The following is a 24,948-nucleotide window of genomic DNA, read 5'->3' as shown; positions in this document are numbered from 1 at the left end:
GGCCATTGTAAAGAGCTTTGAATAAAGTTGCTTTATAAATGCACCATTTACCATTTTACATTAAGTACAGTGCACAGTGAGTACAGTAAGTGAATAATTGAAAAAAGTAATCAACAGACTATTCAATATTGAAAATATTCATTGGTTGCAGATTGGATTCAACTCGTGCGTGCGTGAGGTAAAAAAAAAAAAATATTGGGTGGGTGTAATTACTTATTGAGGGCGGTGATGGCGGCTCCCTGGTGGTCCTCCACTGTGATTGACACGGCCACGCGATGGTGAGCGGAGCTGAACCCTGGGGGAAGGAAGGCAGAATGCTCGGGGCTGGTGCCCTTGTACACACAGAACTCCTCACAGTAATCCTCCTTGCAGCGTGTCGCTAACAGGCTGTAGAGCAGAGGTGTCTCTGACATGCCCAGGTCACTGTAACCTGGAGAGAGGAGAGAATCAGAATTAGAATCTGAATTATATATTATTATCAGCTTTATTGTCAGAGAGGAGAGGATTAGAGGAGAGGAGGGGAAAAAGCGGAGGAGCGGAGGGCAGGGAGTAAGGGGAGGCAAAAATAGAATGGGAGGAGGAGAGGGGAGGACGTATGCAGGAAAGGAAGAAAGAGAAAACATGAACATGTAGCAGTGAGTGAGAAGGGAGGGATAGAGAAAGTGATTTGGAAGGAAGGACAGTAGATGAAAGAAATACTAGAGCGGTGATGAATGTTCCATGTATAATCTCTCTCGTTTTAACTTGGTTTTGATTAATTGATACATTTCTATTTTGACATGACATAACAGACGAATAAGGGAATAATATTGTAACGCTTACCCGACAAATATAAAAGACAGATTTCACTATGAGGAGCTGATGTAATGAAAAAGGGAATTACAAAAGTGATCTGGAGGACCAATGTAACTTTATATTTATCGATTTCAGTTCTGACAATTAGGTGAACTAGTCCATACCCGGTGAAGTGCGCAGTCAAAAGTATTGGCAAACTTGGGGTTATACACAGTAACGCGCACGTCATGGTCCGCTTGTTTCACGGATGTGGCAACACCGGCGCTTGTTTCACGCACATGATTTGGCAACCTGGGAGCCAGCGAACCAGAGCCATAAAGAGAGTTCTGACACTAGCGTCGACTCCCATTGTAAGAATGGAATGCGGAAGTGCTCTGTCTATCTCAATGAGATAGTTCCAATGTTTGGAACTATAGCCCATAGGAGCCCGCTTTGCGGCGAGATCAAAGCGTGTCGTTACTCTCTTTTCTACACTCTGCAGCGAACACAACCCCCCCCCCCCCCCCCCCCACACACACACACACACACACACACACACACACTCTTCCGGGGTCCGTGGAACCAGAGTCGCGGACCACTTGGGGGCCCGCGGAGCCGCCGCGCATGCTACGTGTCTACGCGTGCATGCGCACCCAAAAGCTAACAACATAATCTGGGGACCCCGTGGCCATGCATGGCAATGCATGCGCACGTACGTGTCTGCGCGTGCATGCGCACGTGCGTGGCTGTGCATGCATGCGCACGCGGGCACGCATGCGCAGTAACAGCGTCTGTGTTCTGTGCACATGGTAAATGCAAATGCAGATCAATTGCTCTAGCCACTGAGGAGAACCTGGCAGAAGAGTTTTTGGGGACGCACGCACAGACGCACAGAGCTTTGTTTAATTATCGGTGAACTTTAGGATTCTGAATTAAAATGTATGTTGTTTTTCTCCTCTACTGAAAAACAAGCATGTGCAGAAAGGTCCGGATTGGACCTGGTCACGTTTATACAGTCGCCAACCAGATCAATGCAGTTTGAACATACACCATCTAATCTGCTTGTTTGGCTGTTGCAAACATTTTAAAGGAAACTTTTGTAGAATGCACTATATGGTATCTGCTGTCTATTGCTTTGGGCCTAGCTCTTAATGTGCTTATACAGTAAGTCATATTGCTGAAGAACTTGAAACAGCACAAACCAGCAGACAGAGAGAGAGACAGACAGACAGACAGACAGACAGACAGACAGACAGACAGACAGACAGACAGACAGACAGACAGACAGACAGACAGACAGACAGACAGACAGACAGACAGACAGACAGACAGACAGACAGACAGACAGACAGACAGACAGACAGACAGACAGACAGACAGACAGACAGACAGACAGACAGACAGACAGACAGACAGACAGACAGACAGACAGACAGACAGACAGCGAGAGACAAAGCCAAACAGAGACACAGCAAGGGAGCCAGTGAGTGCAGTCTTTTACCAGAGCAGTTGAAGTGAACGCGGTCCAGCAGCGTGCGAACTCGCCACCCCTCCCCATCTCCCTCCGAGCCTCCTCCCACCTCCGAGCCTCCTTCTCCCCTCAGGTGGCACTCCCCACCGCCCGGGGGCATGTTGTTCTGCAGCGTGATGGAGGCGGCGCCCTCTCCGTCCAGGTTGCTGTCGGTGACGTGCAGTGTGAAGACGTATGAATCGCCATGGCGCAGGGCACCCTGCCGCAGCACCAGGTTCATGCCATCACTTCCTGTTGTTGTGGAGGATGAGTCCAGGACTAGCGTCTCGTTGCGCAGCGTCACGGCTGTCCAACGCTGAGAGACATGAGGTGAGAGAGAGAGGAATGAGACGAAAACAATTATCGCATTTCATTTGGTTTGTTTCGTTCTTTTATGCTTTTGTAACACATGGATTTCATTGTCATGTCATTAAAGCAAAGTGACATTGACAAAACATGTTAATGCAGAAATTGAGAGAGAGAGAGAGAGAGAGAGAGAGAGAGAGAGAGAGAGAGAGAGAGAGAGAGAGAGAGAGAGAGAGAGAGAAAGACAGAACTTGATATTTGTTGTTCCTTAAAGGACCATATTGGTTTAGCCGAGTGACAACAACTCACAGTATACCGAACATTTTCCAAAGCCTACCGTAGTTTGTATCATTTTCAAGGGAGCCATTGGATTCCATTCATTTCATTATGGTATGAAAATCAACTTGCAGAGGCTTTAAACGTGTTTGAAATAGGTAATCCAACACACCAAATAACATTGTGATTACAAATGTTTTATATGTTTGGCATACTGAATTTGGCTAATTTAATTGTTTAATTTGAATCCTGTGCATCTTTATTGCATAGGGAAAGTAAAAAATACTGAATACTGAATTTGCGACCTAAAGTGACAGTAAATCCCTTGTGCAAGTTAAGAATGGAATCCCTTCTGCCCGGCTCCAGTAATGGGATGACCTCATCTACTCACCCTCGGGGCCAGTGAGCAATGTTGCTGGTGAGAAACAGCCCAGGGAAAGACGGAATAAAGGAAGAGAAGGTGGAGTGGTGAAGAGAAGGAAGGAAAGAATCTGGAAATCCTGACATCATTGTCGTTTCTGCGGTGAGATGACCTCATACAGCTGAGAGAGGGAAAGTCTGATCGAGTCCATGTTTGTGTGTGTGTGTGTGTGTGTGTGTGTGTGTGTGTGTGTGTGTGTGTGTGTGTGTGTGTGTGTGTGTGTGTGTGTGTGTGTGTGTGTGTGTGTGTGTGTGTGCATCTGTTCCATGACAGTGACAAAATCAGAATACTTGAATGTCTGTATGTACTGTCTCTGACTGTGTGTGTATTTGTAAGTGTGTGTGCGTGTGTGCGTTTACCCCACGGTGGAAGTGCTGACAGTTGCTGCAGGTTCCTCTGAGGTAGACATAGGAGTTCTGGCTGACTTCATAGATGGACTGAGCCTTACAGGACACACACTCCAGATACACCATGGGAATGTCACCACTCTGGACCAGCACCTGCACACACACACACACACACACACACACACACACACACACACACACACACACACACACACACACACACACACACACACACACACACACACACACACACACACACACACACACACACACACACACACACACACACACACACACATCAAAGGGGTATTCAGATGTATTTTTCAGTGAGTCAGTGAGGTTCGGATGCAGTCACTATGATCCAGTTGCACACGCACGCAAGCACTCACACACTCACGCACTCACACACATACACAGACTCAACAGACTGTGAAGTAGATGGCATCATTTGTTTGGCTGCAGACAGGGATTCATCATCCCTGCCAGTCAGTCAGTCAGTCAGTCAGTCAGTCTAGCCCTATGGAATTTATGGAATGCATGTAAAAATAAAAAACGACTTAATATGTCCTAAGATTGATATGAGCATCAAATTAATATTTGAAATATGTTTTTTTTGTACATGCATTCCATTGGGCTAGACCACACATGGGCAAATGACATCATCAACCTGCAACAGGCATTGCCCCTCTTGAGTAAATGATGAACCGTCTCTAAAATAAATACATTATTTAAGGTGTTTTACATTTTTTATTTTAGTTATAGAGGGCAATTATAATGTATTACGGTCTATTTGGCTTATTAGCCAGGGATCCTTTTAAGACATTGCGCCAGGCGTTAAGTTGCACTGTCAACATAGGGCCCACAGACAGACAGAGGGAGAGAGAGAGAGGGTTAGGGATAGGGAGGGAGGGAAACCTGAACCTGTTGATCGACACGTCGTAAAACGCAATAACCTTGGGAATGCCGGCCAAGCTGAATATGATATATTCTCAATTATTGTGCATGCAGTACTTACAGCCTGTGTGGTGGACTCCGGGGTCATGCCGTCTTTGCTGATGGTCAGTTTGAAGGTGTACTCGACGTCAGCCTCCAGCTCGGAGCCAGAGATGCCTAGCACGGGACCACTGGAGCCCAGACCAAAGTTGAGGGTTGAGCAGTGCTCCGGTCCCTGGAGGAAAGAGACAGCAAAGGGAGTGTGAGAGGTGCAAGAAGACACTTATTTTGAATGAGAACATTTCATTCTTTTTTTACAAACCCATTCACAGTGGCCACACTGAATGAGAGTGAAACATTTTTACACTCTCAGGGGCCTATTCACAAAAGGATTGTACATCTTTTGGAGCTGCAAACCCCGCGCAAATCAGATGAAACGCAAATGTGTAATTCTCAAAGCAGCAAAGGGTGAAAGGCTTTCTTAAACCATTTAGGGCGGGAACCCCTATTTGTAACTATACCTTTCAAGACGGGAACCCCTTTTGGGATTGTTGTTGCTATATGTACAGTATATAGCAACATACATTTTTTGTAGTTTTTCAGAAAACTTAGGTCAGGATTTAGAAAGCGTTTTTAGAATCGACCTCAGGTCTAAATGGGTTAACTGAGCTGCCAAGCAAATAACGTCTTGTGTTTTTACATTATGTAATATGCACACATTTGCCACAAAATTTACACCTTTCTATGCAAATGAGCCTCATTGCCATGAGCCAACAGAGCAAAAACATATCAACAACACATACACATACAGTAAGGCTCTCCCACCATCTCAATTACTAGTATCCTTTGAAATTCATAACATTTAAAATAAAATCAATACAAATAAACAAACATGATACCAAAATATAATCATCTTCAAAAAAAGCAAAAAAAGGTTCAATCAGAAATACTCTCGTCTTAGTAGATTAAGAACACCATTTATTGCCACAAATGGAATACAGTTAAGCTTGGCGTTAAAGCTCCGCTCTTGGGAGAATATTCACTGAATTTTGTCGAAGCAGCCTGCTAAGCATATATTCAGAGAATGCTTAAGCAAATCCCCATAGGGATACAATGTGAACAATAAGCAGTATATTGACATATTAGATGACTTAGCAGATATACATGATAATCACCAGTATTTTAGCTTATGCAGACTTTAAACAAGCAGATATACATGATAATCACAAGTATTTGAGCCTATGCCAGACTATAATCAAAAAGGTGGAGGCTGGGGTGGAGGAGGCAGCTTAGCAGAAGTGGTCAGGCAGCAAGACCAGCAGAGACCTAGAGAATTCGAACAGTATTTAAAGGAACCTTGTTGCTAATGTGTGAGCTGTGATTGGAGTATGAGTGAGTGACGCAATGACCAGCTGAGCTGTGAATGGGGAATAGAAAGCTGATGTTCACATCAGCTGACTGACCGCTGGTTACAGCTTTGGCGTGCACGACTTCTGTGTCCTGCATGAACTAACGCTATGCTTCATTAAATACATTCCTATGACTGAGTGATTGTGTGCATGTGTATTATGGTTTCAATCAGAATTCTGATGGTCTACAGTATAAACATAGATTACTGTAACCTTTCCTTTGTTCATTTGACATTCGGTCCCATTTGGCATTTGGTACAACTATAGATTTTCTCCCAATGAATAAAACAATTCTAAGTAGAAGCCACATGAGTGTGATACTTAAATGTGTATTCAAACACAGGTACATTTTAGTCATAACAAAGAACGAAGGGGTAAAAAAGGAAAAAATAATGATGAATGTCACTATGTTCGTGGAAACATTCTTCTCAAATTACATCCATAATTGCACATGACTCCCTCCCTTGAAAACATGTATACCTATATTCAGCAGAAAGTGGTGGTACATAGTTATAATTAATAAGGGTGTTCAGGTTGGCAAAGGTCGGCAGAGTACCAGCCCAATTCAACTACTGTAACAACAATGTTGTTCAGAATAAGTGTGATTTCCATACGTAGAGCCTATTTAAAAAATAGATAAATACAAATATTGAGTACAGCTTCTCTGCTCATCCAGTGGTCTTCAGTGTGGCAATGTGGGCCATCAAACTGCCAATGATTGAGTCCACTGGCTCTAATAACATATTAACTGTTTTGAAAACACTGGCATTGTCCATATTTCAGGCTTCTGCTAGACCTACATAACGCCTGGGCGCCAGCTCCAAAAACTCCTCTGTGACAGTCAAAGATGCATCAACACAAATAAATAGTGTGGCGGCCACATGGATAATTGCAATCAGACGCAAAACAAGGGCAAATTGCACTCAGCTGTGAAACATTATGGCTGTGTTTACACTGGCATTACCATTAGCGCAATATCTTTTGTGAATCTGACCTTAAGACTAGGCAGGGACGTGGGACGTGTAAGCCATGTACGTAATAGTACTTCACATTAATCTGCTGGGAGAGGCCGAAACCCACAAAGTGGTGTTGCGTTCATTGCTTAGTTGAGTTTTCATCATCTGCTGCACACAATGGCCACGGCAAGGACAGAGGCCAACTGCACTGATCAGGCTTTCTTTGACTGTTTTCAACAGCTTCTTCTCTCCGTACTGACCAGTAGTATTTGGCAGGTCCTTCAGCCACACCATTCTCCTTTCAACTTATTCTATTTGGTAGGGATGGACCGATGTGAACATTTCATGTCATGATTATTGTGGCCAAAGTAATTGTGATTAATGATATTATCACGATAATCAAAATATTCTTTGAACTCTTAAAATGTCACCTTTGTTGTATATTCTGGGGGGAACATTATCCCAAAATTGGAGATCTACAAGCTTGCAATGCGTTGTGGGCTTGTAGATCTACTATTTTTGGAAAAGAGATTTGGTGTTGATGGAAGAAAGTGGTCCAAGTACAGAGCCAACTCATACAGTGTATGAAGGACAATTTGACGCTAAATTGAAATCTTTATGATTATTGTGAGCATTTCGTTATCACAATAAACGATAAAAAGGATTATTTGATTTGATTTATTAGACGTCATGGTTAAAAGAAAACGCGTTACATGCTTCTCAGGGAAAACGTCAAGGATAGAAAAACAATCAAGTCAGTGACTTATTTGCATTTTTTGTGGTGCTTGGTCTGAGACAAACAAAACATTATAACATAAAACAGGCGAGGCAACAATAAATAAACCATTCTAGAACTATACTACTAAACACTGCTTACAGCATAAATAAAATATCTAATACATAGAAGTGGCCATGCTATTCTGCAACATTTTCTAAAAGCCATGCTTTGACACTGTCATTGAAAAGAAGATGACTACTAATGCTTTTTATCGTCGGGGGGGAGCAAGTTCCATTTGACTGCTCCTCTATATCTAAATAAGCATTTTCCCATATCAGTTTTGAGCCTGGGCAAGTACAGGTCTGCAATGCTGGCTCTGGTGCGGTGGGAATGAACTTAACCACTCTTCTTAAAAAGATTGGTGAAGTACACAGGGGCGCCGCTGCTGCAGGGGATGGATTATCGTCCCATCCCTACAATTTGGTAAATTTCGCCCCATTTTCAATCACTCACACACCCCACGTCCCATTTCACCTTTCATCCACAGTCACTCTCTACTTCCATTATCCCTCTCAATCACACAGATTCATACTCCATACTCTTGCCTTCACCTCCATCTGGCCTCTCAGCACACTGGGTGTCCTTTTCTCTGAGTGTGTGTGTGTGTGTGTGTGTGTGTGTGTGTGTGTGTGTGTGTGTGTGTGTGTGTGTGTGTGTGTGTGTGTGTGTGTGTGTGTGTGTGTGTGTGTGTGTGTGTGTGTGTGTGTGTGTGTGTGTGTGTGTGTGTGTGTGTGTGTGTGTGTGTGTGTGTGTGTGTGTGTGTGTGTGTGAGTGTGTGTGTGTGTGTGTGTGTGAGTGAGTGTGTTTGAATGGGCAGGGTGGGGGAATATAGCACCAGCTGTGGAATGCAGAATTTATCTCCATGTAGTTACATAACACTTTAGATGCCTGTCTTTCTCCTCAGACAAGCACGCTCGCACACAGGGATTAAAGCAAAATAGAATCTCAGTCACGACTGAAACTTTTTGTCAAGCCGATACCCAATCTGTCATTCGTGAAATGGCATAAAAGGAGCCCCACACACTTAGTGTTCTGTTTCCTAAACAGGGATAAAAGAGGCTCTAAGAGAAAACATCTGAAACTAAAAACAGGCTGCAATTAGGCTTTTGAATGTTTGCTGCTAAGTGCTTACATCAATAAGCACAGGAGACATAGTAGCCTACTAGTGTATGTATGACACACAATGCTCAGCCATACCAAGAATCATCCCCCACTGTGAGTGAGAACAACAGCGTAATATTATTTCATGAGCCTAACTTTACCATACTGTGTGAACCATGTAGGCTACTAAACCCATTACCATGGTAATGTTAACTAATGATATGGATATGGCCAGTGTTGGGCAGTAACGCGTTACTTAGTAATATATTACTGTAATATTATTACTTTACCAAGTAATGAGTTGTGACTTATTACATCTGCCAAAACAGTAATATCATTACATATTACTGATCCAAGTAACGTAACGCTACAATGAACATGATTTGTTTTTGTTTCTGACCGAGATAAAAGCGTTCTCTCTTCGCTGAATCGTTGTCCATGAGCCTGCGCCGCGGTGTGTCTGTGTCCAGCAGACAGCTTAGCTGCAGATCCGTGGAGCAGCGCATTTAAACGGCAGAGTAGAAGGTTGTCACATGCGCAAAAAGAGGCTACTACTCACAGATCCTCTGAGCCACTACTGCTACACAGGCCCTTTGAACTTCAATCATTTCAATGGAAGGATGTACTACCTTTACCAGCTGCCTTTACCCAGGGGTAAAGTCGCTGTTTCCGGTTAACAGGCCATGATTGCAGCTGTTTTCTCCAGAAAAATGTATAGATGCGCGCATAACTGGTTTAGTAGCAAGAGGAAAATCAGAACAGAATTTGCACAGGCTGCACACATATCACGTCATACACATTCCAGTGTAGCCTCAGAGCATCGATATTTGGCCCCAATCCAAGCCCCTTTGACTTCCATAATAAAATCTACAGTATATACTGTACTGTTTTTTGCTGTATGGTATACACCATTTGACAGAAATAATTTCATCATCTGTGAATGTTTACTTTTAATCTATCAAATTTCCTCTTGAGAATACAATTTTGTTTTGGTTGTATGATCTAATCTACTCTAATCTAATATCAACTCATGTTTCTATTCCATTCGTCTTATTCTATTCTTTAATCTGGACAACAACTGCTCTGCTCATTGGACAGCTTTCATTAGTGTGTGTGCCTTTTACCTTGGAGGTGTCATGGCAGTCCCAGTGGTAGTGGAGCAGTGCCTGGCTGTCTGGGTCCATGTTAGGGTCATATGACTGCTCCGCGCTCAACTGCAGGTCTTGGGTTCTCGACCACACCCTAGATGTGCCCCCCTCAATGATTGGCACCAAACTGGCAAAGAAGAGTATACAGTATTTTCTCATTCAGTCATTTAATCTTTTCTTATCTTATCTGACTCATCGTGAGTATAGATTGCTTTGCAGGATGCTATGAAATTTCCGTCTATGGTTTTAACAACTCAGCGTTGTCCGTCATATAGCGAAAATAGCAAATGTAAAATTTTGCAAAGGGTCGCAACGCTGAATGTTCGCCAATTTATTTCAATCTTCGCCCATTATAACATGGCCAGAATAGGGACACTATGGTTCATGTGGTTAATAATAATGTTAGTGGGGAGACAAAGAGTACATGCACAGTGCTTCATGACATCTATTCACTAGGGGTGTGCCGATATATCGTCCCGCGATATATCGCGATACGTTTTCGTGACGATATGTATCGTTTTGGAAAAAAAGAATATCGTTTTGAAAAAAACGTTTTGTTTTTGTTTTTTTTACAATAATAATAATCAGGCATGCAAACAGCCCAGAGGTGAAACGTTTTTTTTTTTTCAGGTCAGGTGTCACACTATTGCCCTATTTGGATTCAAAACGGCTATTGTAGCTGAAAAGCTACAAGTTTGCATGTCTGAATAATGCAAAAACAGAATTATTTGTTTGCATTTGCTTTTTTTCTCCCCCATATATTTTCATAATAAAAAAGTGCGTATCGTATCGTATCGAAATCGTATCGAAGTTGTGAGCCCAATATCGTATCGTATCGTTTCGTGAAATTTGTGTATCGGCACACCCCTACTATTCACTGACCTGGCAGCCATGACACTCAGTTGTAGACAGGAAGCTTTCCTCAGTGGCACGCCTTCATAAGACAGGGAGAAGACCAGGGTGTAATTGCCTGCCGCCAGTGCCATCTTAGGCACTGACAGCTGCAGACGTCGCACGTCCACCTCCGCCGGGAGCGGGATCACGGAGACGGGTGAAGCTCCTGCCCCACGAAGGCCGGAACCAATGCGGCGGTCCTGTTCATTGTTGCAGTAAGGAGTAGAGAGGATCTGCCATAGGTACTGTGCTCCATAGCGTACGCAGCCTTTTAAGTCGACGCTCGCCTCCACCAAGGAGGGCTGGGAGCACCAGATGCCCAGCCTGGGTGCTTGGACTATATGTACTTCTGGCTCCTCACACTCCAGCACACGGATGTTCACTTCCACCTTGGCCAACACCCAGCTCACCAGGTTACTGCAGTTCACCTGGTGGGAAGAGTGATGGGGCGGTCAGATGACAAAACAAAGCTGATACCAGACATCAGTCAAAAATTGTTTTGAAACAAAGGAGAAGGGTGGAGACAGGAGATCACATCTATCACAGGTCTGGATTCTACCAGGGTGCATGTTATTTAGAAATTCTGAGAACAAGCAGATATAAATGGCACATAATATGGCATGTTTACAAGGAAACATACCTGAACAAGGTAGAGTCCAGGTTGGCTGTACTTATAACCCATTGTTGCAGTGTTGGTGAGAAGTGGAGTGGATCCATCACCAAAATCCCACAGATACTGAACAGGGGTAGACCTGTTGTGATAGGCCCTGAGTTCCACTGTCTTATTGATAAATGTGTCATTTGGCACTGCATCCAGACCAGGGTTAGTCAGCACGTTCTGTACCAGGATGTGCTTGGTGATGTTCTGGTCATGTAGTGCGTTGAAGGCCCTCAGATAGATGGTCAGCGACCCAGCCTGCCCTGGTGTGTAATATGCCTAAGGGTTGAGTGGAAAATAAAAAATAAATAAAAAAATGTAGGCCACAAAATAGCCTTTGACATGGTTTATTGTGATAATAATAACAGGAATCATAGTTTCCACAGAGAAACATATTATCCCCATTCCGTCTTCTAGTATCTAACATCACTTCAGTGATCTTAACCTCTTTGCCTCTCTGCCAAGATGCTGCTGCCTTGAGGTGGTGGAGATCAAACGTCCACAGGAAGTTCACAGGTTTGCCTTTAAGGATGCTGGCAACAAAGGTCCTTCCCACTCCCACAGGAATGGCGGCCTCGCAGCAATCTAGGATAGACAGTCCACGCACTGGCTCCATCACCTCAACATGGAGGTAGCATCTCTTGGAGCTCACCTGGATTCACGGCGTAAAAAGGGGAACAAAGGGCATTGTCTTAGTTCAGCCAATCATATGACATTCCCCCATGCATAAGACTGTAAAATGAACTGCCTTGATTACTGTGATCATTTACAGTATGTTTACTGTCTATTCTTACGTGCTAGATTTCCCCTTGAATTTTACCTGGTTGATCGCAGTGAGGTTGACAATATACGTATCCACTCTGGTGAAATGGTGGACAAAGGTTTGGTTGGGCAGTGAAGGGAGCACTACAGTGGCATCTCCGCTGATGCTAAGGATAAGGTTGACATCTGAACCCGCCGCCACAGAAATGGTGAACTCCACCCTTTCTCCAACCGCTGCAAACTTCTTATTGGCCCTCAACTCCAGCCCCTGAATCTTTTCCTGAACAAAGAACTCTCTGGTAACGGCTTCACTGCTCACGTCGTTGGTAGCGTTCAGGGCAACGATGGTTGTCTTCGGCTCAACAAAAACCAAAGAGGCTTTCTTTCCCTTTTCTGTCCTTCCCGGCAACAGCCATGTCCATGTCACGTTGGTTCCTCTCAGGACCTCGCCCTGGAGCAAGATGTTCACCCCTGTCGCCACGTAATTCTGTTCAGTGACATTGGTAGCTGTGAATGTCACCCCAGTAATGACCTCCTGGACTTCGACAAACTGGGACACAATCTCTGAGCTAACCTCGTTGGAGACCTCTACACTGACGAGCCTCTGACCGGGACTGGTGAAGGCATGGGCCACCCAGGAGTTGTTCCATGGCATAGAATTTCCATCCACAGTCCAATGGTACCGCAGATCTGAGCCCAAGGCCAGCACTGTCAAGTTAGTTGGGACACTGACTGCAACTGGGTTGTCACTGATGTGCAGGGACACTTCCCCAACGGGGTCCAGGAACTGGATGGTTCTGTTGACAGACAGGTGGCCCAGGAGGTTGGCTGCCCGGAGAAAGATGTCACACGGGCCTGGAGTGGAGAAATTGACGGGTACCGTCTTCAAACTGATGTTGAAGACTGAGCTGATGGGGTCTAGCTCCCTGATGAGGTTCCAGGTAAAGGACATGTTAGTTCCTTCCCTTAACACAGCCTGGAGGTTGAGTGCACGGTTTGTGGGGAAGCAGCATCCCTCCACGCCGACACTGCTGCTTCCTGCTACCTCTTCCTCTGCTATAATCTGCAGCCCCTCCAGCTCGCACTGCACAAAGACAAAGACGCTTGCATGCGCACTTCCGACATCATTCTCTGCTGTCACAGTGATGTTGAAGGTCCCTACAGAGCGGAACGTGTAGAAGGTGGTGTCGGTCCCCGGGACAGGGTAGGAGGGAGACGGTGTCCAGGAATACCGGACCCCATCTCCTTCATCCATCCGGGCCTCAAAGTCGACTGTAGCATTGAGAGGGACATTCACCTTGCTGGCATTGACAACTAAACCATGTATCGCTGACAGCACAGGTACAGTTAAAACAGTGTGATTGCTGCTAACTGTGTTAGCGGCGGTCAGAGTAATGTTGAAGTTTCCAGAGATGTTGTAGGAGTGGATGACGCTCTGACCGGTCAGGATTGTCCCATCTCCAAAGCTCCAGGTGTAACTGACGTTTGAGGCCAAGGAAGAGGTGTTGAAGAGGTATGGTTCCCTAAGAGTCAGGTTATTGTACGTAGTGCCATTGTGGTGAATCAAAACCGGGCCCACAGGCCTCTGAACTTCAATTGAGACACTGGCATTGTCAGTTGAGATGTTGTTGAATGCAGTGACAGTTACCACATACTGACCCGGGCTTTTATAGGTGTAAACCATTCCTGCAAAATTACTGACGAATACAGAGTCCTCATTCAGCCCAAAGTCCCACCGATAGCTGTAGTTAAACTCTGGCTCCATTCTGGCCAGGAAGCGGATCTCTTCCCCGATGCGGTAGTGCGTCTTGTCAGCGGTAAGGCTGACATTGGCCACAAATGGTTGCACACACACCCAGGCGAAGAAGTTGGCCTTGGTAGCCCTGTTGACTCCACTGGAGAGCAGCAGGGAGAGGTGGTAGCTCCCACTGGTGTGGTAGGTGTGTGCGATTTGAGGGTTCCCATGGTACGTCTCGTTGGGGCTGCCGTCGCCAAAGCTCCATTCATACAGGTGAGCTGATGCGTTACCAGACACCCAGGCCCGGAAGGGGGTGGATCTCCCTTCTTGGACACATCCTGAGGGCTCCACCTTCACCACTTGGAATATGAACACATGGACGGGCAAGATGAACCAGCCGGAACTAAAAGCATTGCTGGCAGTGACGTTGACCGTGTAGTTGCCGTCTTTGATGTAGGTGTGGGACACGTGCGGCTCGATCGTCGTGTAGTTGTTCCCATCCCCCATGGAAAAGGTCCAGGTGATGTTATTGCCCGATTCCAGGCGCGCCCACACAGTGGTCGGGCTGTGCAGCTCCGTAGGGGAGGAGCTCCCCGCTGTCAGTTCCTCGATCTCCTCATAGACCAGCATGGCGGTGCAGGCCTCGGTTGAGCTGATGGTGTTGTTCACTGACACGCACACGTTGAAAGCTCCGCTCTGCATGTAGGTATGGTTCACCTGCCTGCTCTCGCGGCCCTGCAGCGGGTCAGAGCCATCGCCAAAGTGCCAGGTGTAGTGGATGCCGTAGGCCGATGGCCAAGCGTGAGCCTCAAACGTGGCCGACTTGCGAGCTAGGAGGAGGCGGGGCACGGTCACGATGTCGATGCGGTTGAGGATGCTGTAGACGTGCATGGCGACTCGCTGGCTGATGTTTTCATAGCGGTTGGACACCGACAGCAGCACCGTGTAAACTCCTGTGAGGAGGGAGTGATATGGAGAGCGAGGGATGACAGAAAATGAGAGAGAGAGACAGAGAGAGAGAGACAGAGAGACAGTCAAATTACATTATCTTCTGTTACTGAATGTTACAAAAATCCATGCTTTCTAAGCTTTCATCCTAGTTAAGAGAGTAGTATTCACAGCAGAGCAACGCTCAGCATCAGTAATGCAACCATAATCTCAATAAAGAACATCCTCAATATGTTTTTATGTAACATTCACCATTGCAAAAGTATGGTTTTATCCAATGTTAGCATGCAAAGATTGGATAAGATAAGCACTGACACTCCAAGAAAAATAATGAAGTATAGGCTAGCCATGTTATATGGCTGATTGGACAGTGTTTACCTGGCTGGGGGTAGATGTAGGTGACATTATTAGTTAGGACCACCTGGTTTGGGGAGTAGGAACAGAGGAGGGAGGAGGCATACGGAGGCTTGTATTCAAACTCCTTGTAACCACCGTCACCAAAGGACCATCTACAGTATGGAGAAGGAACAGACAAGGGTTCAAAAAACACCTTGGGACCAAATGGTGCTTAGAGGAATGTGCATAAAAACAACATGCACTATACACACACACACACACACACACACACACACACACACACACACACACACACACACACACACACACACACACACACACACACACACACACACACACACACACACACACACACACACACACACACACACACACACACACAGTAGCATACTACAGCTGAGCAAAGAGACAGTTATTGTAAGAAAAAACAAGACAATGGTCTGGTGTTTATCAATTGTCATTTTTTTTCCTCCCCTCTCGGAGAGGAGAGGAGAGGAGAGGAGAGGAGAGGAGAGGAGAGGAGAGGAGATATTGATGTCATCCATGAGCAGGTATTTCGTGATTCAATCCATTTTATCTCATATAAACACACACTGCAGGCAACTCATCGACGTTTTCATGGGCACAGTCAGGTAGTCGTTGCGACTGGCATGCAACAGAAAGACACACACACACACACACACACACACACACACACACACACACACACACACACACACACACACACACACACACACACACACACACACAGCACACAACAGAATACAATTAGCTGTAAAGTGGAAATCTTGTGTGAGACGCAAGGGGGTGTTTTGGGAAAGAGGGAGAGAGAGTGGAAAGTTAAACCTCAGGAGACCTCAGTATACAGAGAACGGTGAGAGAGCAGAGGGAAAGTAAGCGAAAGAGGCATCTAGAGAGGAGAGGGGTGGGAATGTGAAAGGGAGAGAGGGGTTCGAGGAAAAGAGCGCAGAATAATGAAGAAAAAAGAGAGGGAGAGAGGAAATGACAGAGCAGAGGGGAAAATTCCTGTCAGCAATCTACTCTGACCACAGGGTTATAAATCCAAGAGAAACTGAGTGAGAGAGAGAAGGGAGGATTTTGTTTTGTGCAAACAAGAAGAGCATTAAAGGAATAATACTCCCTAAAATGATCATTTTTGTATAGATTTCCTGGAAAGCCTGACGATAAATGTTTGTTTCCTTTCGCATGCCTTCACGGAGCACAGAGAGCCCAAAGATGGAAGTCATTTCTGATACAATGGAGTTGATCATGACAACATCCATAACATGCTGTTATGCATGTACTATAATCCAAGGCTCGTACTCCAGGTATGATGATACAACATTTTGGAGTAATATTCCTTACATTGTGCAAGGGAGATATATACACCTAACGCAATAGTAGAGGAACAATCTCCCTCCAACACACACACACACACACACACACACACACACACACACACACACATACACACACGCACGCACGCACGCACGCACGCACGCACACACACACACACACACGCACACACGCATGCACACACTGTCTGTCCAGTCCTACCGGAAGGTGGCGGAGACAGACATGTCCACAACCACAGAGGCAGTGAGGGTCTGTGCCGAGCCCTGGGTGACCACGTCAGGCACGCCCGTTACGGTCAGGTTGACCATGGGCTGCAGCCTGTCCACAGTCACGTTGAAGTGCTCCGTGAGGTTACTGACATGGTTCATAGCCGTCACCTGGAGAAGGAGGTAGCACAAACGGGTTCACTTACCAAATGGCCATTTAACGATCGGTACAAAGTATAATCCTCAGTGTTAATTTAAATTATGCATGTTAACATTCGGTCATGTTTTCAGTGAAGAAGAGAATTGAGCCCCCTTGAGTTGTTTTTTCGTGTATTTGTCACTGCAGATTTGCACATACAGTCCGTCGAATGGGTCCTCTGCATTTACTATTACAACTATTAGGAGCAGTGGGCACTATTAATGCAGCACCCGGAGAGCAGTTAGGGGTTAAGTTGGGCGGACCTTCTGATCCGGCGAACTTCTGATTACAAGACAGCCTATCTACCCACTCAGCTATGGCTGCCCTTCAGCTATGGCAGCCCTGAACAACTGATAGTGTATTCAATTAACAATCAGTAATGTGTTCATTCATCAAGCTGATAATCCTGGGTGTTAATCTACCCTGCAGAAAAATGTTTTAGACCAATGTCTGCTAACAGATTAAAGAACGTCCCAAATCCCATCAAAAAAAGACAATTACTTTAATATGACAAAACCTCGATTAAAAGAAAATAGAGGTTATGCAGGTTCACTGCCTATGTTCAAATCTGTCCACTACTGAATAGACCAAACCATGTCTATTTAAAGTTTAGGCAGCATTTATATTTTCAGAGTAAACTTTTTTAATTAAGAGAAAATAGAGAAGCATGCCCATCCTTCTTCAATCAAATTAACTGTAGCCACTTTCTATGTTTCAAGGGCTGTATTATCAGACCTTGCAATTTGTTTGTGTAGCACTCTGATAATTCATCTCACAGATGTGGAGTTGCAAAGACACGTACCAATATAAAAAAGAAATACAGCTTGCTTCTGACTCTCATTTACACAAATGTAATTTAGTTTGCACTAGACATCACATCATCAAAAAGAAATTGATCCGTTTTAAACAGCTGGCAATTCAGTGCCAGTGCCAATGCAACATAAACAAGCTAGAAACACACATTTAATAAAAAATAATAATAATAAGCATGCCAGGTGTTCCCACACTTTTTCATGCCAAGGATTCCCAATCAGCCAAGGCCTCTGGCTGCGAAGTGACTTTAAAAAACTAAAAACATATTGTGAGCTTGTAAATAATATATATATATTTTTTACAATTTCAAAAATATTTTACAATGACAAAATATAGCCTGGTAAACCATGCCGGTTGTGTGAATTCACATTATCATGTGTCTTCTGCAGACTGGTCTAGCCCCAAGCGCTGGGTGGGCGCTTTGAAGAAACCAAAAAGTGGAAGAGCCAATCAGTGTCTGTCAATCTCAGTTAAGGCACGTACCATATAGGCTCCGGTGCAGCCTGACAATTAGTCCCAAGGTCGATTCCCGAGCCCGGCTGACCGTCACTGCCTGAATCTTTCCCACTTTCCTGTCAATCTACACTGCTTTGTTTTTTTTTGTACTTATATTTCCTCCCCTGTCCTTTCCATTTGGCCCTCCTGGTGCCCCCACCAAGGCCCGCAACCCCCCACACTCTCCAGCCCAGAGGCCACGGCCTCAACCTTGAGTGGTGCTTTTGAGCAAAAGTGTGAGACAGACTCACTGTGAGCTTGTAGACGGCAGCATTCTGGTAGATGACATTGAGAACAGTGTTGTAGTAGGTAAAGTATGGCTTGTCATCCACTGTCCATTTAAATGTAGGGTTGGTGCCTTCCTTTACTGATGCTGTGTAGCTCTGAAACACACACACACAAATATGCTTTAGAAAGAAAGAAAGATAGATAGATACTGTGTACTTTATTTAGCATGAACAATAACATAGAGACTTGCAAATACACGCACGCACGCACACACACACACACACACACACACACACACACACACACCAGCCTGATCTCCAGAGATTACCGTAACATTGCACGGAACGAGTGCACTTCATTCCGTGGATAGTCGCCTAGAAACCCCGAAATTGCGTGCATATGTACGGCGAGTCCCACGGTGGGCGTAACCAGTCGCAACCCGGAAAAACCCGGAAGCAGAGCAGTCCCCACAACAAAATTTACGATTCTGTGCCTATCGGTACATAACTCAAACGGCGCTGAGTAGGCACAGGCGAACGTCACACCGTTCAGGACGGCAACTCGGTCGCCTTAGCTCCCTCGGTGGTCCTTCACGGGGTGACAGTTCGCCTGTGACTGCGCGCCTCCGAAATGGTTTTGTCACAAAGGGAGCGCCGTACATATGCACGCAATTTGGGGGTTTCGAGGCGGCTATCCACGGAATGAAGTGCACTCGTTCCGTGCACACACACACACACACACACACACACACACACACACACACACACACACACACACACACACACACAGTATAAAAAAGCTAGTTCCAGTAATTGATTATGAGTGGCTGATCCGCATTTGAAGCTGTTGTAAAATTGCTCTATAAACACACACCTGTGACCGTTTTACATCAACTTACTGCACCAAACAAGTTGTTTCAAAATGTCATTTTGTTGTGTTACAAAAACAGTTTCTGATGGGCCATGCAGTTGATCAATATTGATTAATTTAACATTTACAACATCTAGTTAAAAGGTTTGTTTGCAATGTTCGGGACATTCCAAGCATTTACGCCAGGGTCATACTTCATTACACGACAGTGTCGCGTGTAGAAAATAGTCAACATATAAAGCTAACAACAATCACTCACAGTGTGGAGTAGAGAGAAAGTAACCTATTCACAACCACACAACATAGGCTATACACAAAAACACATAAATAGAACCACTCCCCCACAGGTGAAATGTAGGAACACGCACAACGCACACATGACCTCACGAACACTCGCTTGCTCGCTCGCTCGCTCGCTCACCACGACTGACTCCATCAGCACCCTGCGGGTTGGATGCGGCTGCACCACCAGTCCTCTGAGCGGCTCCTCCAGGTACACCACCACAGTCAGGCTGGCCTCCGTCACTTCACTGTGGGCCATCAGCTCCACGTGCACGGGGCCCATCCTCTCCTCCGCCGACAGCCTCAGATCCAACACCGCAAAGAGACTCGGGTCCCCGGCCTCGGGCCCCGACCCTGAGATTGGCCCCAGCTGACAGAGCTCTGGGCTGGAAGAGAACTCTGGAGGGCAGGCCGCCTGGAAAGTTACACTGTGGTTGCTGCCGCGTCGGCGGACCTCAGCGGAGTAGCCGGACTGGACACGGAGCAGTAGCCTGGTGTTGTTGGGCTGTAAGTAGAGAGTTCCATTCTGGGGTGGAGGGTGGAGTACTGTCAAAGCCAAGGGGGGCACCACCCTCACAGGACACGAGGCTGTTGCTGGGTAGGAAGGGTCGACGGAGGTCACCTGCAATACATCAGATCTCAGCACGTCAATAACCGTTACTGACATTAACTGAGGCTAAGTTGACGTGTTGAACTGTTTTGTATACTGCAGGTCACACTGCCTGTGTTCATATTCATGTCAGCCCCCTGAACCCAAATGTGTGAGTGTGTGAGTTGGACTGACACTAAAGTTGTTTATAGTTTTTATAGTTAAATTACATTTTGTTATAAATTACGGCAAACAAAGGCACATATATGTTATACACTATATCGCTTCACAGCCAAGAGAAAAGCCTGACCATCAAGTTGTAGAGTCCTGGCTGGGGCAGACCAGCTGTCAACTGGGCGCCCTGCAGTTGCGTCTCACTGTGCCCCACGTAGAGCACCCTGATGGGGCAAACCACATCCCACAGCCAGCTTCCCTCTCCATCCTGTAACAGAGCCTCCACGTCGAGCTCAGAGGGTGGAGCTGAGTCGATATCGGAGTCATGGTCTGCTGAGCCGTCTGTGGATTGGCTGGCGTTGCTGTTAAAGAACCACTGTGACTGGTTGAGGGCTAATATGGGCTGTCGCCACGGAGACTGTGGCGAGGTGTGGCAGTGCAGGAGGGAGGCGGGGCCAGAGTCATGTTGGAGGGCGAAAACATCACCAGGGGACACCAAGAGGTCTTCCAATGTTTCTCGTACCTGAGACAAGAGAGAGTGACAGAAGGAGACAGAGAGAGACAGAGAGGAAAAAAAGAGGAATGACTTCCATGAAGAAACAATAAATGTAGCAGAGCTCATAAGGAAGTATAGAAGGCCTGATTACAGAATTAATGATTAGGACAGTATATCTATTACAATTATGTTAATATCCTATATGCCAATATCAAATATGTTTAATGTTTAAAAAAAAAAATGTTATATATATATATATATATATATATGCAGTACACACACACACACACACACACACACACACACACACACACACACACACACACACACACACACACACACACACACACACACACACACACAGGTATAAAACATTGAAAGGCCCAGGGTAAATGCACATTCACAGTCACAGCAGTACAACCAAATCATCACAGCAATATTGAGCGCAAGAAATCAGTCCCATTCCCTCTTCTCACCTTCATTATTTACTTAAGCTAAAATGCATTGGTAACACTTTAGAATAACTATCCGTTATAAGTAGTTAATAAATCATTCATAAACTGTTAGTTAATGAGTTATTAATGACTTGTTAAGCATTCGTTAATAGCTAGTTAAGGATTAATAACAATGCCTTATAACTGCTTAATAGATCATTTATAAACCATCAGTTAATGAGTTATTAATGTTTTGTTAAATGTTTGTTAACAGCTAGTTAAGGAGTTGTAACCATGCCTTATAGATAGTTAATAAACTAGTAACAAACTATTAGTTCATGTGTTATCAATGACTTGTTAAATATGTTTTAATAGTATGTTAAGGATTTATAAATATGCCTTATAGATAGCTAATATATCACTCACAGAGTATTAGTTAACTGACTTATTAAATGTATGCAGATTATTTATAACTATGTCTTATAAATGCCTTATAACTAGTTAATAGATCATTTATAAACCATTAGTTAATGAGTTACTAATGTCTTGTTAAATATTTGTTAACAGTTAGTTAAGGAGGTATAACTATCCCTTATAGATAATTTATATATTACTCACAAACTATTAGTTAATGACTTGTTAATAGCTTGTTAAATATTTACTACCTGTATGCTAATGATTCATAACTATGCCTTATATATGTTCAAAGGATTATGAACAAGCTATTAGTAAAACACTTACTAATGGCTAGTTAAGTATTTGTTAATAGTTCATATATGTTATTGGGTAGTTATTCTAAAGTTGCAACTATTCCTCATTTACTAACATGAGTTAAGTATTTGTTAATGGTTAATTTATGTTATTGGGTAGTTATTCTAAAGTTGCAACTACTCCTCATTTACTAACATGAGTTAAGTATTTGTTAATGGTTAATATATGTTATTGGGTAGTTATTCTAAAGTTGCAACTACTCCTCATTTGCTAACATGAGTTAAGTATTTGTTAATGGTTAATATATGTTATTGGGTAGTTATTCTAAAGTTGCCACTACTCCTCATTTACTAACTATTAACAAATACTTAACTTACCTTTTACAAATCAATTGTTAATGATTTGATTCCCATCTACTAATACCAGAGACACGTTGTACAACAGCAAATGGGTGGCACAGAAATTTGATGTGATACTGTGGACATATTTCACATTTTGGTACCTCAACATTGCTCAATATTTTACAAAATAAATACCACAGATGAAATAACGAACCATTTATTTTTAATTAATAAAGAAAACAGCACAAAAATAACAAATGCATCCATCTAAAATAACAATAGCAAATAAAGAAATAGTCATATCAACAGTAATACAGTAATTAGATATAACAAAAAGGAATACCTTCATAATCCCATCATAATCCGCCTTTACAGTTCAGATTACATATAGCTTTATCCAGTGGATATACAGCACACACATTAGCTTTAGCTTTATAGCAGGCCTTCTGCAGTAAGCAGTATGGCCACAGCAACACCATGTGCAAAAATTGTAGCTATGCTAATATTGTAGCTAACAGGCTAATAAGTGTTCCCAAATTATAAATCTTACTCTTTTTCATCAAACAAACAAAAACGAATTCTTTACATTAACTAATAAACACAACAGTCCATACAGTTTTCATGGTTTTGCACTACATCACCTGAAATGCTTAAAATAGAATACACAATGTATACAGGACAATGGCCCCTTCTCTTGTGTCTTGTTCACAATAACTGAACAACATCCTGCTCCTTTCAAAATAAAAGTCAGTTCAGCTTCAGAACTCCATTGAGACACACTGCCATCTACTGACACAAAGTGGTATTGGTACTACACTACAGACTAGTATAGTTGCATGAACTGAACAGTTTTTCTTCATTCAGTAGAAATATCAGATTAGAAATAGCAGATCTACAAGCTCACACTTGAGCTTGTAGATCTGCTATTTCTAATCTGATATTTCTACTGAATGAAGAAAAACTCAAGAAAAATGTCCCTTTTCAACATTCAATTTGTGAGGTTGCAATTATTTTCTTCTGTTTCTTTTCATTCGCCAGAAATATCAGATCAGGAATAGCAGATCTACAAGCTCACAACACATTGCAATGTGTCTTGCTGTGAGCTTGTAGATCTGTCATTTCTTATCTACCATTTTTGGCAATGTTCCACGTATGTTCCATGTATGTTCCATGTATTTTTATTTTATTGCCCTTTACAGTTCAGTTCATGCAACTACACTAGTCTGTAGTGTAGTATCAATACCACTTTGTGTCAGTAGATGGCAGTGTGTCTCAATGGAGTTCTGAAGCTGAACTGCCTTTTATTTTGAAAGGAGCAGGATGTTGTTCAGTTATTGTGAACAAGACACAAGAGAAGGGGCCATTGTCCTGTATACATTGTGTATTATGCATTTCAGGTGATGTAGTGCAAAACCATGAAAACTGTTGTGTTTATTAGTTAATGTAAATAATCCGTTTTTGTTTGTTTGATGAAAAAGAGTAAGATTTATAATTTGGGAACACTTGTTAGCCTGTTAGCTACAATATTAGCATAGCTGCAATTTTAGCACATGGTGTTGCTGTGGCCATACTGCTTACTGCAGAAGGCCTGCTATAAAGCTAAAGCTAATGTGTGTGCTGTATATCCACTGGATAAAGCTATATGTAATCTGGACTGTAGAGGCGGATTATGATGGGATTATGAAGGTATTCCTTTTGGTTATTTCTAATTACTGTATTACTGTTGATATGACTATTTCTTTATTTGCTGTTGTTATTTTAGATGAATGCATTTGTTATTTTTGTACTGTTTTCTTTATTCATTAAAAATACATTGTTCATTATTTCATCTGTGGTATTTGTTTAGTAAAATATTGAACAAGGTTGAGGTACCAAAATGTGAAATATGTCCACAGTATCACATCAAATTTCTTTACCACCCATTTGCTGTTGTACAACGTGTCTCTGGTATTAGTAGATGGGAATCAAATCATTAACAATTGATTTGTAAAAGGTAAGTTAAGTATTTGTTAATAGTTAGTAAATGAGGAGTAGTGGCAACTTTAGAATAACTACCCAATAACATATATTAACCATTAACAAATACTTAACTCATGTTAGTAAATGAGGAGTAATTGCAACTTTAGAATAACTACCCAATAACATAGATTAACCATTAACAAATACTTAACTCATGTTAGTAAATGAGGAGTAGTTGCAACTTTAGAATAACTACCCAATAACATATATAAACTATTAACAAATACTTAACTAGCCATTAGTAAGTGTTTTACTAATAGCTTGTTCATAATCCTTTGAACATGTATAAGGCATAGTTATGAATCATTAGCATACAGGTAGTAAATATTTAACAAATTATTAACAAGTCATTAACTAATAGTTTGTGAGTAATATATAAATTATCTATAAGGGATAGTTATACCTCCTTAACTAACTGT

At 43.4% G+C, this 24,948-nt stretch overlaps 1 protein-coding gene across 1 annotated transcript in view; it reads right to left on the bottom strand.

Moving 5' to 3' along the window:
* Nucleotides 1-24,948, bottom strand: part of pkd1a (polycystic kidney disease 1a) — a 133,174-nt gene that overhangs the window by 38,655 nt on the left and 69,571 nt on the right. The window contains exons 14-27 of the mRNA XM_080449901.1: nucleotides 20,665-21,051; nucleotides 19,905-20,387; nucleotides 18,637-18,768; nucleotides 16,874-17,049; nucleotides 15,338-15,468; nucleotides 12,332-14,964; nucleotides 11,957-12,163; nucleotides 11,494-11,790; nucleotides 10,842-11,281; nucleotides 9,936-10,086; nucleotides 4,650-4,802; nucleotides 3,647-3,787; nucleotides 2,276-2,600; nucleotides 214-430 (exon numbers count right to left, since the gene is read on the bottom strand). Of these exons, the coding sequence (XP_080306027.1) occupies nucleotides 214-430; nucleotides 2,276-2,600; nucleotides 3,647-3,787; nucleotides 4,650-4,802; nucleotides 9,936-10,086; nucleotides 10,842-11,281; nucleotides 11,494-11,790; nucleotides 11,957-12,163; nucleotides 12,332-14,964; nucleotides 15,338-15,468; nucleotides 16,874-17,049; nucleotides 18,637-18,768; nucleotides 19,905-20,387; nucleotides 20,665-21,051 (5,873 nt within the window). The remainder of the gene's footprint in view (nucleotides 1-213; nucleotides 431-2,275; nucleotides 2,601-3,646; nucleotides 3,788-4,649; nucleotides 4,803-9,935; nucleotides 10,087-10,841; nucleotides 11,282-11,493; nucleotides 11,791-11,956; nucleotides 12,164-12,331; nucleotides 14,965-15,337; nucleotides 15,469-16,873; nucleotides 17,050-18,636; nucleotides 18,769-19,904; nucleotides 20,388-20,664; nucleotides 21,052-24,948) is intronic.

Source organism: Gymnoscopelus braueri (assembly GCF_963280865.1).
Source record: "Gymnoscopelus braueri genome assembly, chromosome: 2".
Lineage (NCBI taxonomy): Eukaryota > Metazoa > Chordata > Actinopteri > Myctophiformes > Myctophidae > Gymnoscopelus > Gymnoscopelus braueri.
The sequence above is the reverse complement of the archived record's forward strand: the minus strand, read 5'-3'. Positions and strand labels throughout refer to the sequence as shown.